At 38.5% G+C, this 14,459-nt stretch overlaps 1 protein-coding gene across 5 annotated transcripts; it reads right to left on the reverse strand.

Moving 5' to 3' along the window:
* Nucleotides 1–465: 465 nt before the first annotated feature.
* Nucleotides 466–11,431, reverse strand: LOC308385951 (uncharacterized protein). 5 transcript variants are annotated; one of them, XM_080865177.1, is made up of 16 exons: nucleotides 10,955–11,431; nucleotides 9,988–10,028; nucleotides 9,718–9,737; nucleotides 9,417–9,559; nucleotides 9,163–9,211; nucleotides 8,755–8,965; nucleotides 8,562–8,648; nucleotides 8,034–8,177; nucleotides 6,329–7,026; nucleotides 5,585–6,109; nucleotides 4,358–4,922; nucleotides 4,183–4,253; nucleotides 2,965–3,105; nucleotides 1,048–1,208; nucleotides 852–942; nucleotides 466–709 (listed from the first exon to the last, which is right to left on the reverse strand). In XM_080865177.1, exons 1-16 carry the CDS (start codon nucleotides 10,976–10,978, stop codon nucleotides 627–629), a joined length of 3,054 nt encoding a protein of 1,017 aa, XP_080721303.1. In that variant the 5' UTR covers nucleotides 10,979–11,431; the 3' UTR covers nucleotides 466–626. The 5 variants fall into 5 exon arrangements, with proteins under 5 accessions (XP_080721303.1, XP_080721300.1, XP_080721302.1 ...); XM_080865174.1 differs by having other exon boundaries at nucleotides 9,673–9,737; XM_080865176.1 differs by having other exon boundaries at nucleotides 9,988–10,031.
* Between the last annotated feature and the right edge of the window lie 3,028 nt (nucleotides 11,432–14,459).

Consider the following 14,459-nt stretch of genomic DNA (forward strand, 5'->3'; position numbering starts at 1 on the left):
CTCCACCTTTCACTGCATATATCCAAGTGCTGGAGACTGAAACTAAAACATAATTTCAACATTATTAAAAATAAATGGCCTCTTCTACTTAGATTACAGCCAGATATGGCTCCAGAAATGAAGGTCAAGGTTAAATGCTTAGCCAGCCTTTGTACTCTCGTCCTCCAAGGCCTGGTATATTGTTTAGAAGTTTGAAGAGAATCATATAAAGTTTTACTGATTTTCACATTTATTGTGACCTTGACCCAATTTTCACAAAAATGAAATCAGGTCAAACTGTTATTGGCATCTACCGTAACACAAAATTTGAACAACATATCTTGAGAACTGTGAATGCCAGACAGCTAACAAACACACCTTTTTCTTCAGAGGGGGAAACAAAACCACCTCCAAACATCTTGAACTAAAATTATATCCGAATTTCTCGATAGTCACGCTCTGATAAAGACGCAGTTTAACGCAGGCTTTGGAAATGGCAAATACGGTATTTAAAAGCAAACTTTATTCAAATATTTTACATTTTTACCAACATTTTCTTTCAGTTTTATTTCCTAGAATCATAAACTGAAGTAAGTCTTAGGAAAAAAAAATTACAGCCAATTTTCTATTTACATTTTCACAATGCATCAGTTTACAGTTTCAACTAACATTCTGGTGAAGTACAGAACCGCAGGCTGCGCAGTCAGATTCTTGATGGCGTATGCATGTCCTGTAAGAAGAGAACAGTAACTGTAAGAAACAAAAAAAGCATCAAAAATATGTGCCTTTATCACTAAACCATGTTAAAGATCTATTATGTATTTGCAAACGTTTTTATGATGAGATCTTACAGTAAATGTAAATATTCTTACCAGACTCCACCACAAAAGATTTTCCAGGACTGAAGCATGACTCACAGCCATCGATGGTCACACCCACTGAGCTGGTTAGTAAGTTAAAAACCTTTAAAAAGACAGAAATAAATAATGGAAATACTTTAGGACTGTTGTATAAGAGGCCTAGTTACTGCATAATTATATGCAAGAAACAGAATAAAGTAGTACTCACTGTTGTAGCACTGTGGTCCACCCAGAGAGGCTTCTTCATGAGGGATCCCAGCAGCAGCTTTCCACTACAGAAGGAGTTGGTGCTCACGTCCTCTTGGAGGCCCATAGCTCTGTCTTGATAGAAGTACCAGTCAAACTGGTCTGGAGTGACACCAGGATCGCCTACAGTAATACAAAGAAGACATAAGGATCATTAGATGACATAACTTTATTTATTGAAAATGTCTTGTCTACATTAAAAAGAAAGCAAACCAAATTAGACACATAAATGCTTTGAGTTTTTTGATGCAGGCATTTTAAGTATTTTATTTTGATCCTAACTGACAATAAAGAGAAAATTAATAAAAGACGTGATGATCGATCTGTCCAGTTAGGAAGGATAAACTACTGTGAATCCTTTTCAGCTGTTTTGGTGCAAGTGAAAGTGACAACAGGTGCACTGGAGCGGCCACAACATGGTTTTAACAGGTGTTTGCCATGGACCACTGCTTTCTCCTTATCCCTGCTGACTGATTGTTCTCAGTTTGGCTTTTTGCTTGTGTTTTTGTTCCTGCTGATAACATGAGATGATGCCTCTAGCCCAGGGGTGGGCAATCTCAGTCCACGAGGGCTGGTGTCCCTGCAGGTTTTAGATGTGTTCTCGAACCAATACAGCTGATTTAAATGGCTAAATTAGCTCCTCAACATGTCCTGAAGTTCTCCAGAGGCCTGGTAACGAACTAATCATGTGATTCAGGTGTGTTGACCCAAGGTGAGATCTAAAACCTGCAGGGACACCGGCCCTCGTGGACTGAGATTGCCCACCCCTGCTCTAGCCCATTCTGTTTGCACAAGTACTGTAGTTCAGCTCCTCCAGGATGGCACATTCATATGTGTCGTTACAAGAAGGCTTGTCGTGTCTCCCAGCAGAGTCTAAAGAGCGTGGACGAGATAACAGATGGGCCGTTACAGGAGAAGAGCCGAATAGGGCCATAGAAGGTCATCAGCCCTGCAGCAGAATGGATATTGACTCCTTTGTGCAGGGAGACGGATGGCTGCAAATGTCCCCACAAAATGACCAAACTGTCAGAAAAAGACTCCATGAGCATAGCTGAGGGTCCTTTAGTGGGACCTTTGCTCATAGCTCTGCACCGTGCAGCTCAACTGGCATTTGCCAGTGATATATCTCCCCATATACCATCGCTGACCCACGGTCAAACCAGTCATGCAGGGTGATTTTGAAGGCAGCATAACATTTGCTACAAACGGTTGTCTTGAGACTCTTTCACATCTGTCACATGTACTCAGTGTGGCCCTGTGCTCATGTGCTCATCTGTGAAAAGAGAGGCCAGTGGCGGTTCTGCCTGTTCTGGCGTCCTCTGGCGAATGCCAATTGAGCTGCGCAGTGTTGAGCTGTGAGCAGGAGTCCCACTAAAGGAAGTTAGGCCCTCATGGCATGCTCATGCAGTCTGCTGCTGACAGCTTGGTCAGAAACATGCACACGAATCGCCCACTCAAGGCCATTTTGTAGACCTCTGGCAGCGCTCCTCATGTTCTTCCTAAAACAAAGGAGCAGATGCTGCTCCTGCTCTGTTGATCCCCTTCTACGTGCTTGTTCAGGAGTCCTCGGTTAATGACCCCTGTCACGGCATCTTCTCCACAGTCTTGAGACTGTGCTGGGAAACCTAGCAAACCGTCTTGTGATACGCTGTCCTGGAGGAGTTGGACTACCTGTGCAACCTGAATGGACTGCAGACACTGTAGCCAATCTGCTTTACAAACAGCACAAACCACATTTATGACCAAACAGTTTATTTTATTTAACAGTGTAAAAGACAACAGACATTTAAACACCTGTATCTGTGAAGTCAGTGCAAAAACAACATTTGGAAATTATTTTTTCTTATTTTTTCTCTTTTCTTTCTTAGAATTTTCTTACCTTCTGGTGTAGCCAACCAGAGGCTCCTAAACCACTCAGCCAGGTTGGCCATATCCTTCCGCTGTAAGATCAGCGGCTTGAGGGGAGGGGCACAAAGATCTGAAGCAGAGAGCAGAACTGTGCTCCTGGATGACGGCAAAACTGGAACATAATAAAAATAAAACGCAGATATTTATAATGAAAAAATAAGGTTTTTTTAAACCATTCGGGCACGCACCCAAACAGTGATCACACTTTCAGATATTTATCATTTATATTCAAGCCAACTGAGGTTAACAAGGACGACCATTTTAGGGCTGTAAATATTGCAGTATGAATGCTCGTATTGCCAGCCTGACAGACGAAAATGTCAAATGTGACGGATTCATTTCATTAATTCAAGACTGAACTCACAGTGACACACACTGATTCATCCACAACAAACACTAGATTAGGCTTCAGCCGGCTATACTACTATTTAACAACAAAGGAAAAGCTTCAGCACTTTTAAATTCCTCCTCTAATGATTCTGAATCCTTTCAAAACCATTTCTGAGTCTCTTTATCTGTTTGGTAGTTTGTGGGACTGACAGTTTTTTTCCTAGTTGGTCTGACATTGAAAATCATTGTGAAAAACAATTCTGCTCTCAGTTATTTACTTATTCATCCAGGTTTTAAAACGTGCCAGTGCCCCAAGTTCCCGCTTCAATTACTGATACTATAATATTTGTAGAAAAGGACCGTCCACAAACACTGCACTTTATAGTGGTTTATCTGACTGTCTGCAGATGCCTGCAGTATCAGAAACACTGAGAGGCTAGGAGAGATTATGAATGAAATATCAGATGATCACAGAGCTTAATGGTTCTGGGCATGTCACCAGCTTGAAGTCTGACCCAAAATGGAAAGAATTTCAGGGCCTTGAGACTTATAAAAAACAATAAACTGCCTTTTTTTAAATTAGCAAAATACTTAAAGGGGTTTTGATTTCAAAACAAGCCAATAACATTAAATCCTTGTTGATTAGATTTCTTTCTCATGTAAAGTAAAAGCATTTTAATGACTTCAGCTCATCCCGTCTCGTTTTTACTACGAGTGAAGCAGCCAGTGTTTGACACTTTATACTTTTCTTTACACTTTATTAAATGTTATAGTGAAGCTTTCTTTTCAGAGAATTGTGTAAAATGTTCTTTGAAAGATGAAACTGTTGGAAAATGTTTTAATGTAATTTAAAACCCACTTATGCTGTCAGCGTCTTCATAGTCTTCCAGCTCAATCATGGAGGACGGTCCACTCCTGTGGACTTGTGACCTGCCGATAAAAGATGAACGACAGTCAGAAATATACTGAAAATATAATAAAGACAGAGGTTAAGAGTAATTCAGGCTTTTCCTTGCATGTCATGTAGCTGATACCTGCTGTCTCGTGTGGTCTCCTGGTTGTCTGGGCTGTTGTCAGCTGCATGAGTGTTACTGCCTGCTACACAGATTTCCTCAGACGGACGTGATCTGACATTACATCTGTTAGTCTGACGTCTGTCCACAGTCGAAGACTCTATGACTGAAGCAAAAATGTCTCTAAATGTTGCCAGAGAGCGTTTGACAGTCTTAGGAGTGATCGGTGACTTTGCTGTCAAAGGAGGCACTGGAGCTCCTCCTAGAGGTTTTAATGAGACTGCCGTGTTGCCATTTTTGGGAACACCGAGTCTGGGAGATTTGCTCTGTTTAGACTGTTTCTTCCTTTCTTTTTTAGGTTCGGGCCTCTTGGGATGAAGCTGCTGAGGCTTTGAGGACACGTTCTCCAAATCTTCAGCTACGTTGTTGACAAGCCACCAATCGCCCGGGGCTCTCCTTCTCCGTTTGGCTGAATCTGCTTCCGTGAGCCGCTCCTTAGGTCGACTTTGCGACACGGGCGCTTTTGGTGTGGCTGACAGTTTTCCAGTAGAATCGTGCTGATATACTTTCTGAAATATCTTATTTCCTGTAACAAAAAGCACATTTCCTTTCCATTCTTTGCTACTTAATATTTCACACCAACTAGGAGGCAAACAAGGAGCACTCTGAGAGCGCAAACATTTAAGAGAATACTTTAGTTTTACTTTTAAGTTAACAGTTTTATATATCGCACTTTTATTTTGTTTGTGCTTTATGAGTACAATAAAAGCAAGTGCAAAGTACAGCCTTTTTTCATTTGCCCTGGTGAACCTCATTTTAATATACCGGACACAATTTTTTTTTCTTTATGTGTAGCATTCATTTCACTGTTTAGTAAGTTACATTTGTGTTAAGTTTTAAGCAATAAAAAGAAAAGTTTCTGATCCCAAGTTTATCGTGTCTCCTTATTTTGCCAATTCTAGACAAATAAATCATTGAGTTGACCTTGAAGAGCTTGGTGGATCTAAGCCAAATTTTAATGACTTGTTAACACTATCACAGTATTAACTCATAGCCAACAAGATTTACCTATTTTACTTTGGAAGACTAAACTACCTGTCAAGACATCTGTTAAAAGTCGATCCAACACAAAAGGCCAAATTCTCTTTATCTACACATGCATCAGTACTAAGAGTCCAATAGCACAATATATAAAACATCAGTCACAGAAACTCCTCTGTAGTACTGGCACTTTTACCTTGACCTTACCTGAGTTAAGGCTGTGGTCCCTCTGAGTAAAGACCAAAGGGCTAGACTCCTGGTCCAATTCTTGATCCGGGACCTCCTGCTGCTCCGGCTCGTCGGCAAGCTCCGGCTCAGCCGTTACTAAATCTTTATCAATTGCTTTCATCTTGTCTAACTTTTCTCCTTGTTTATTTCCTTTTTCGCTCTGTTTTGTTTTCCTTTTTTTAAACTCACTCGTCTCCTGACTGGGCAACACTTTAAGCCGTTTCTGATTTCTTTTCTTTGAGGCTTTGTCTTTCTTTGCTTTTGCAGGTGAAGGAACTGCTTCGCTGGAGTCTTTAGGTTTCTGTTTGGACTTCTTTTGCGTGGCCTGCTGGCTGTTGTCCGCTTCCTCTGTGCTCTGAGGGCAACTCAACCACCACTCTCCTGTCGATTTCCTTTTCCTTTTCCCGAGAACCTGACAGTCTTCAGATGAAGTCCCTTTAGAAACAACTGACTGGTTGTTTTGTTTCACCTGTCCGTCTGTTTCACAATTCATAGCTTCTTTGTCTAAAGGGATCAAAGGAAAAACATATATAAAGTAAGCAAAGTAATTTTAAGTGAATGAAGGAAAAAATTGTTGCAATTCCAAAAATTAACATGTTTTGATGATAAAGATCAAAACTTTAATCAAACTTCAAAGGTTAAGATCACATAAGATGACAATAGCTAGCACAAATATTCAACAACCAATTATAGAAGAGTTTTTAGGAAGTACAAAGGACTCACCAACAGTAGAAACTATGTCTTCAGTATCTCTGTGCTTGTCACTGGTCTGCTCATCAACATCCTTAACAGTAGGTTCTCCCTGCAGCTCTTTCCTGCTCGCCTTTAACGAGTCAGCCTTCTGTGTCTTGGTATTTTCTTTACCATCTTTTGAAGACTTTTGTTTCTTTGTTTCAGCAGACTTACTTGCTTTCCTTTCTGTTTTCTTAGAGGGTTTCGCTTTTTCTGTTTTGCGACTCGTTGTGTCTTCAGGCTGATCTTCTGCTTCATCACTCTCCTTTGACAAAGTTTTCTTGAGCTGCTTCTTCTTTTTTACTGGCTCTTCTTGAACCAATAAGTCACCCGCAGGAGCATCTTGAGGAGCAGGAAGCTTATTTTCCTCATTTCTAGGCCCAGTCTCCTCACTGTTCTTCTCTTTCTTCGTTTTCTTCTTAATTTTCTGATCAACAGGCTGATCTTCCAATTTACTTTTTGACTTTTCTTTTTCCTGCTGTGGCTCTGGCATCTCCAGTGATCTATCCTTTGTCCTCTTATCTGAGCTGTCTTTGTCTGTGCTGGGAATTCTGCTGTGACTTTGTTTCTTACTGGCAGCACTTTTACTTGGGATGGAAAACCACAGAGGTGTATCATCTTCTAGGATCATAAAATCATCCTCTGGTTCAGGGGGAGGAGTGGGTACTTTGACTTGTTTCTTCCCAGAACTTAAAAAAAAAGATAAATACATATAATTAATTTTTTTAGGAAAGAATGTGACTGAGGCCACATGGTATTATGTGATCAGTGTTGGGGAGTAATGGAATACATTTAACAATGTTACATATTTAAAATACAAAATATGAGTAACTGTATTCCGTTACAGTTACTGTTTAAAAAGGTGGTATTCAGAATACAGTTACTTTGTTGAAATAAATGGATTACATGGCAGTCTTTTCCTGTTTCATATGTTAGGCTATGCCCTCTCTATTTTTGGTAATTCCACGCCAGTGGAAACCCAAACAAAACACGCATTAAGAGGCTCTGTGTCACCGAGCAGAAACGGGAGCTGGAAGCATGTAAATATAATAATAACCACTGCAGCCAAAAAGAGTGCCTGACGAGCCCAGCTGTGAGTAAGCTATTAAGACTCGACTGTACACCGTGTTCGTGTTTTCCTCTGAAACAATAAGTTCCGTTGGAGCAGGCTTTCAATGCCTCTCTCTGTCTCTCGCTAGCAAAGTTGACCCAGACAACAAAGTAAAGCTAGTTTTCAGTTACGAGCCCGACACAGAACCCGACGTATTAACCAGAGGTCCCTTTACTATGGTTTGGAGCCGCAGACCTGTTTTCTATACACGTGAAACAGTTTTAATATGAGATCACTGCAAAAAGTGCAGCCTTACCTAATGTCCACCTACTGTTACTTATTTATATTAAGATTTAAAAATCTAGTTGGTATTAGTATGATGAATAACCTTCAGTAAAAGTAACAAATCCCACAGCAATAGTACATTCATGTAGTTGCAAAAAGCATGATAATATATTAAGTATTCCAAAGTATTCAGAATACGTTACTGTCATTGAGAGACATAACGGAAAACGTTACAAAATACATTTTGGGGCATGTAATCTGTAGTGGAATACATTTTAAAAGCAACGTTCCCAGCACTGTATGTCATGCAGACATGTTTACGTAGACAAGTTATAAAGGTGTCCTCTGATCTCAACTCACCTGAAAGGTTTTGACTGTGCTGCATGTTTCAGTTTCTGCAGAAAAGCTGTCATATCTTTTCCCGCTCGTGTGGATGCCACAGGAGCTGCGACTTCAGGCTTCCGGCTCACTGTTTGAACAGCTGGCTGTGTGCTTTCTTGACTCCTGTAAACAAAGAAGACATAAAATGTGACTGAAATAATCAAAACGTTTTCAAGAGCGACCAGAAACACTTCCCTATCTTTTTGAATCGTTGTTCCTGCCTCCACTGATCAAAATGAAGCGTATCACCAATACAGTATGTTTGATGTGCTATATAATCCCGTAGCCTATAAATATTGTTCATCTTTGATTACTGTTGTGCAGTATTGCTGTGTATGTTCGTTTAATTGGGGAATTTTTTTGAAGTAGAAAAGGGCAAATGGCAGATGGCAAAAAACTAAAATATCTTGTACAATTAATGGTCTCATATGGTCACATTTATAGCATCAAAGTCTCTTCCTCCTGAAAAAACACCCAACGAGGTATTTAAATGAAAAGCAACCTTACCCTTGTAATTCAATCTCCTTCTTGTGGCCAGATATCTTTGTTAAATCAATCTTGCTTGGGGGAGACTCCAATCCAGACTCGCCGTTCCTAGAGAACAGGATTAGTGAAAGATTTGTGGAAAATAAAAAAATAAAAACATGAAAAATTGTAGAGGCAACATTTCCTGCTAGGAACTAAGTATGAATTTCCGTACTCCTCTGTGACTTGTCCATTACACTGGGGATTCTGGGTGGGTAGAGAGTCTTTCTTCACCTCTTCTATTCCTTCATATTCACACATAAAAAGAATTGGGGACACAACTTGTGCTTTTTCATCGTCCTGCTTTTCTTCTTCAGCAGCCAAACTTTGTTCTGCTGGACTGGAAGTCTTTACTGGGTGATGTCCTTTAAAGGGGATGTCCAAATCTGCAACAAGAAAAAGCCCAGTCCTAAACAATTCATTTATTTCCCACCTGTGGGACTAATAAAGGTCATCTTACCTTATCTTATCTTAATTTAAAAAAAAAAAAAAACACAAACAAACAAAGAAACAAACAACAACAAAAAAAAACACACACACAAGGCATATATTTTCATTATGAACACAAATTTGAGTGTCTTACCGATATCCAGTTCAGTACTTGCAGGATGCAAGACATCTCCATCATCTCCCTGAAGAAATTCAAAATTGTGAATTAAAATAATGAACACAAATTACCAAAAATATTGTCTTGTTCAAAAAAGGACTCACGGCTGAGCCAGTAAACAAGAATTCATTAGAAAGTGTGTTTGTTTTAATAGCTGGACTGCAACAGATGTTTAACACTAGAGCTTAGGACATGCATGCAATATAAGCAGAAGTATCAACTGACTGTACCATTACTAATTGGTGTCCTGGAGGTTTTTTTATCAGCTGTCGCTCTGGGGGGACCGAGTCCTCACTCTTATTCTGGTGTATTTCTGAATCAGAAGTCTGGAGCAGAGGAGAGGGGGGCTGTAGATTTGCATGTGAGGCTGAATCTGGAAAAAACAACAACAACAAAAAAAAAAAACAACAGTCGAGAAGAGGTTAATAAAATGGAAATACCTAATTTATAACAAAGAATTACACCAATCGGATGAATATCACTCACCCATGTCATCAAAGATCTTATCAATATCTTGCAGTGTCAACGTACCTTCCCAGTGCTTAGCTGGGCTGAAAAACAAAGGTAAGAATTAAAGGGTAATTCCAAACTTTTGTAATTTCGGTTCTGTGATATCAAATACAAATAAATCTGCAATAGCATGAATAAATCCAGAAAATGAATTTATGAAGCTCATAGATATTAAAACACACACACACACACACACACACACACACACACACACACACACACACACACACACACACACAAACGTTTAACTAAAATAAAACAGCTACATTTTAGAAACGTGTTTAAACTTACCTTTCATTGTCAGTAATGTAACAGAGCTTCCTCTTGGGTCTCTTCTGTGAAGAGAAACCAGCTTAGAAACCACTCCAGGATTAAATGAATAACTATGTTGACTTAGCAAACACAGCCCCTGTTCTAATAGATACAAAGGGTCTAAAGAGACAACAGATGTAAGGCTAAATGATCAACTCTCTAAAACTTTACAAGAATCATAACATTCATGGATGTAGTCAAGTTCACTTCAGTTTTGTTTATATATACTGTGACTTCCCAATTACAATAACAACAAGTATCTCATAAGAGTCTCTGTCCAGATGGTAAAAATAAATCCTACAATATTAAAGAGAACTTAAACAAACAGAGCAAATGCTTGGTAACTGGCAATCCCACATTTGTTTGACCCTGGTTTAAATGAGAAAGGATTGATCTTTTCAGTTAACCCATTTTTGAGGTTCTGCACATTTCCAAACCATCCCAGCCTTGCCTCTCTAACTCAGTTTCCAAAACACTTAACCTGAGCTGTCCCTCACATGTACTCATTTCTAATCCTGTGCATTTTGGTCTCTCCAGTGAAAATCTTAGCATCTAGGCCTGCCTCCTGTTTTTTTTTGTTTTGTTTTGTTTTTAGTGCCACCTTCTCCAAGCCATGCATCATAGCAGGTATTACTACCATCAACATTTTTTCACTGTTGTTGCTATCCTTCTGTCACAAATCACCCCTAACATTTGTCTCCATCCACTCCACCTTGCATGCACACAGGTGCTGCAGAGATTAAAGAATGCAGTCCTAATATTAAGTTTAGAGGACGAGTTAAATGACAAGTCATGTTCAAATGGATACAAAAGGCGATCGGTGTGTGTAAATAAAGACGGTAGTCTGCAGCCAGACTCGGAAGTTTAAAAACTTGTCACCGGGAAAATGTCCTGGGCTAGGGTAATGTTTGTAATAAGTTTGTGCAAAAGCACGAATAGAACTTACTAGGACTGGGTACTCCATCTCCATTTGTGTTAGCTGGCTGTCGTTCTTTCAACAGTATGGTTAGCCGACTGTTTCCGACCGCGAGACCCGAGTTAACAGGTAATAATCATTTCGTGTTCGTTTACTCTCTAGTTTGTTAGCCCTCACGTGAACACCTTAAAAAATCATGTAAAAAATAACTATTTAGCCATACAAAGACCAAATATAACGTTTTCTTCTAGCCAATATCCTCCGTTAGCACAACAATGGCGCTGTTTACAGTTTGTACTTCACCCGCGCACTCTAGAAAACTAAAGCGACATTATGCCCCGAGTACTGACTCAAAGGCGGGAGTGTCGCGAAATTGGCACGCTGTAATTCACAGTCCATGTCTTCTATAACATCGCTGTGAGTGTGTTAATTAAGTAATGACTTGAAAATAACTGTCTAATTGGTAGGGCCTACTGATTTTTAACAAAGTTTTGGCTGGCAGCGGACTTGCAGCCTGAAGAACAACGCACAGGGAATCAGTGTTCACTCTTTTCTTCTTCTACATATTAGTTTCCGGCAGATTAAAGTTGGCGCTTTGCCTACTGCCCTCTACAGTTTAAAGTCGGAACCAGCATCCTGCACCATATACTGGATAACAAAATCAAAATCAGAATACAGTACTTTCCTAAGGAAATTATGTGGTTACAGTTGCTCCAAGAAAATAACAGTAAAAGACTGAACTAAATACTATTACAATATTACAATTTATTACTAAGTTTACAAAATATAGGAAATAGCTCTAATAAATAGCTTTCCAATTTCATATGGTAAGTATGACTGTGCAATGACAATAAAGAGCTATCTTATCTTAATATATACAAATACTTATATTTACTTAATTATAAATAGCATATTACAGAGGTGAAATACACATATTGACATATTAGTCTAAAATTTAAAACTTTGTTATTTGTTAGGTTGGTCATTGTAGGTCATTGTAGAGGTTGTGCAAAAGGGTGTAGCTGTTTCACTATTTCACAACAGAACCATGAACATGACTTAACTGACTTAATTTCTAGGCTTAATGGATCAGCCGCAGTCAAACAGCCAAAAGCTGTGCATTAATGGCAAAAAAAATATGGCTGTTAGCTGCTGTTTATATTAGCTGTTTCCTCAATGTATTTATCTGGTGAAATACGTTGTATTATTTTGTGATTTGTTAATTAACAAGCTACACAGCTTTGAATGAGGCCTTTAACCCTTTCAAGCATAGTGGTTACTACAGTGGACAGCTATTCAAAGGCTGTTTTCTCGTATTTGTGTCAGTGTTGATGGTGTACTTGCACATAAACTACTACGTTGGACACTCATGTGCCACTCCATACCCTGCCACCCACTTTTCAGGCAGTGTAAGTGCACAAACCATTTCTTATTTAATTAAAATTGAAATTTCTCTAACTGCTTAGAAGTTAAAAAAAATCTTTTTTTCATGCCTAAAGATGAATAAAAATACTGAGGTTGTCATAATTCATGCATGAAAGAGTTAAATGGTTGTTACAATTACCAGCTGTTGCCGTTTACTCCTACAAACGTCTTTTCTTTTGGTAAACTGGGTAAATATCTTCGTTTTCATATATACAGATAAATGTTAAGTAACGGCAAAAATTTGGACGCTATCTTGAGAAAATGGAAATGATCGTCATGTTCAAATGTGTAACATTTCACTGAAAACAAGTGCACACTGATATATGAAACTTAAAGTTTATTTGTACTTTTTAAATATGACATATAACTGATTAAAACATATGAAAATGTTTCTCCTTCATGCATATTAATGTGTTGCATATAAGCTCTATGGTGTATGTCATTTGCTATGAAACCACAGCCTGCACAGAACTCATCCCTAGAGCAGTAACATAACACACCCATATATGATCTGCATGGGATATAAAGAAGTTAAAAATAATTAAGTGCTGTAAAGTATGCACTGTATAGAGTATATGCTCTAAATCAGGGGTGTCAAACATAAGGCCCGTGGGCCAAATTTCAAATGCAGCCCACTGAATGGCTTTGGAAAAGATAAAAGAGGGTGTAAAGTCTGGACTTTTAACTGTATTTTCATAAATTTTACAGCATTTCCTACTGATAAAGGCCTCTCCCATGGCCATACACTAAGGTATTTAAATAATAGATAAACAATTACACGGCATAAAGATAACAGTTTTTTCACTTTCTGCTATAGAAGTTTGTTTTTTTACAATGGGTCCACAGTTTTTGTTAAGTAACAAAAACTTTTTTATGTTTTATAATTGCAGGGCAGTCTGGGCAATCTGCAGCCAGAACCTTTTTGCAAATTTTACACATTTATTTTTACAATTTAAGCCCAAAAGAGTCATGCTGACAGATTTTTTTCATTTGCTTTCAGGAACATTTATTTATCATGTAGAAAAACTGAGATCTACAGCTGATATTTTCCTTCTTTTCTTTTATTAACATATCTCAGGGATTTTGTGTGTATTTACATTTCTTTACACTGATAGAAATGTAAATGATATAGTGATATAGTAAAAGTATGTTCTCTAACGTTACAAGCCTTGTATTTTTTAAATGTAAAAAAAAAAGGATGCTTAAAATAAAATAAACGAATTTTTAGCTCATATCTTAAATCAGAAATAATATTTTATAAAACCTTGATTTTGGAGTAGCAACATTTATATGGTGTTAACACTGAACAAACAGCTGTGATCATGTATGGTCTATTTCACAATAAATATGTCAATATTAAGAAAACTACATTTGGCTTTGGAGTGTAAGTTTGCACTAATACAAAACAAACATAAATATATATTCAGTCATTTGTTATACATAATAGTCTTATGAAGTTCAGTGTTTACATGTTTACACATCAGTGTTAAAATTGTTAATGCAATATTTTCAAAAAATTCCGGTGCATTTTAATACATCAATAAACATTAAAACAATACAAATCAATACGATGGGAAAAACAATCACATCATACATGAAAAACCTTCAGTAATAATAACAAACAGGTTTGTTTTTTATTATAAAGCTGCTCAGCGAAATATCTTTTTCTGCTTCTTAGCGATCTCCATCGGTTCCATGGCTTCAGGATCGACACCTTCATAGAGTGGCTGTTTGATGTGTCTCCAGACCACCAAACTAACCCGAATCACAAACAGCACACAGGCTGCAGCCAGCAGCACAGCTGAGAGAAGAAAATCAAATCAGTACAGCTTTTGCACGTGACACACAGTGACACAGAGCTCATTTTGTGGGTGTATTTATCTAAAAAGTTTAGTGTGGATGCAGGGATTTATGTGAAGTCTTACCAATGAAGACGCCATTGCGACTGGGTGATTCAGCATCATAGTTTTTGTCAAGGTTTCCAGACAGCGCCCAGATCACAACGGGGTAGGTAATGCAGACGTACCGCACATGCTTGTCGAGGACAAGATTCTCTAAAACAAACCTATGAAACACAAAACGCGTCGCTTTAGCATCTCAATTTTAATAT

This window comes from Rhamphochromis sp. 'chilingali' (genome assembly GCF_963969265.1).
Source record: "Rhamphochromis sp. 'chilingali' genome assembly, chromosome: 18".
In the NCBI taxonomy this organism is placed as follows: Eukaryota; Metazoa; Chordata; class Actinopteri; order Cichliformes; family Cichlidae; genus Rhamphochromis; species Rhamphochromis sp. 'chilingali'.

What these genes read in the sequence shown, in the direction of transcription:
- LOC308385951 (XM_080865173.1), bottom strand. Translation starts at nt 10,978, where the DNA reads ATGGAGATGGAGTACCCAGTCCTA. An exon ending in TACATTACTGACAATGAAAG is followed by an intron (nt 9,738 to 9,987) that starts GTAAGTTTAAAC and finishes TTTGTTTTTCAG; the next exon opens with CCCAGCTAAGCACTGGGAAG. An exon ending in TGGACCACAGTGCTACAACA is followed by an intron (nt 943 to 1,047) that starts GTGAGTACTACT and finishes GTCTTTTTAAAG; the next exon opens with GTTTTTAACTTACTAACCAG.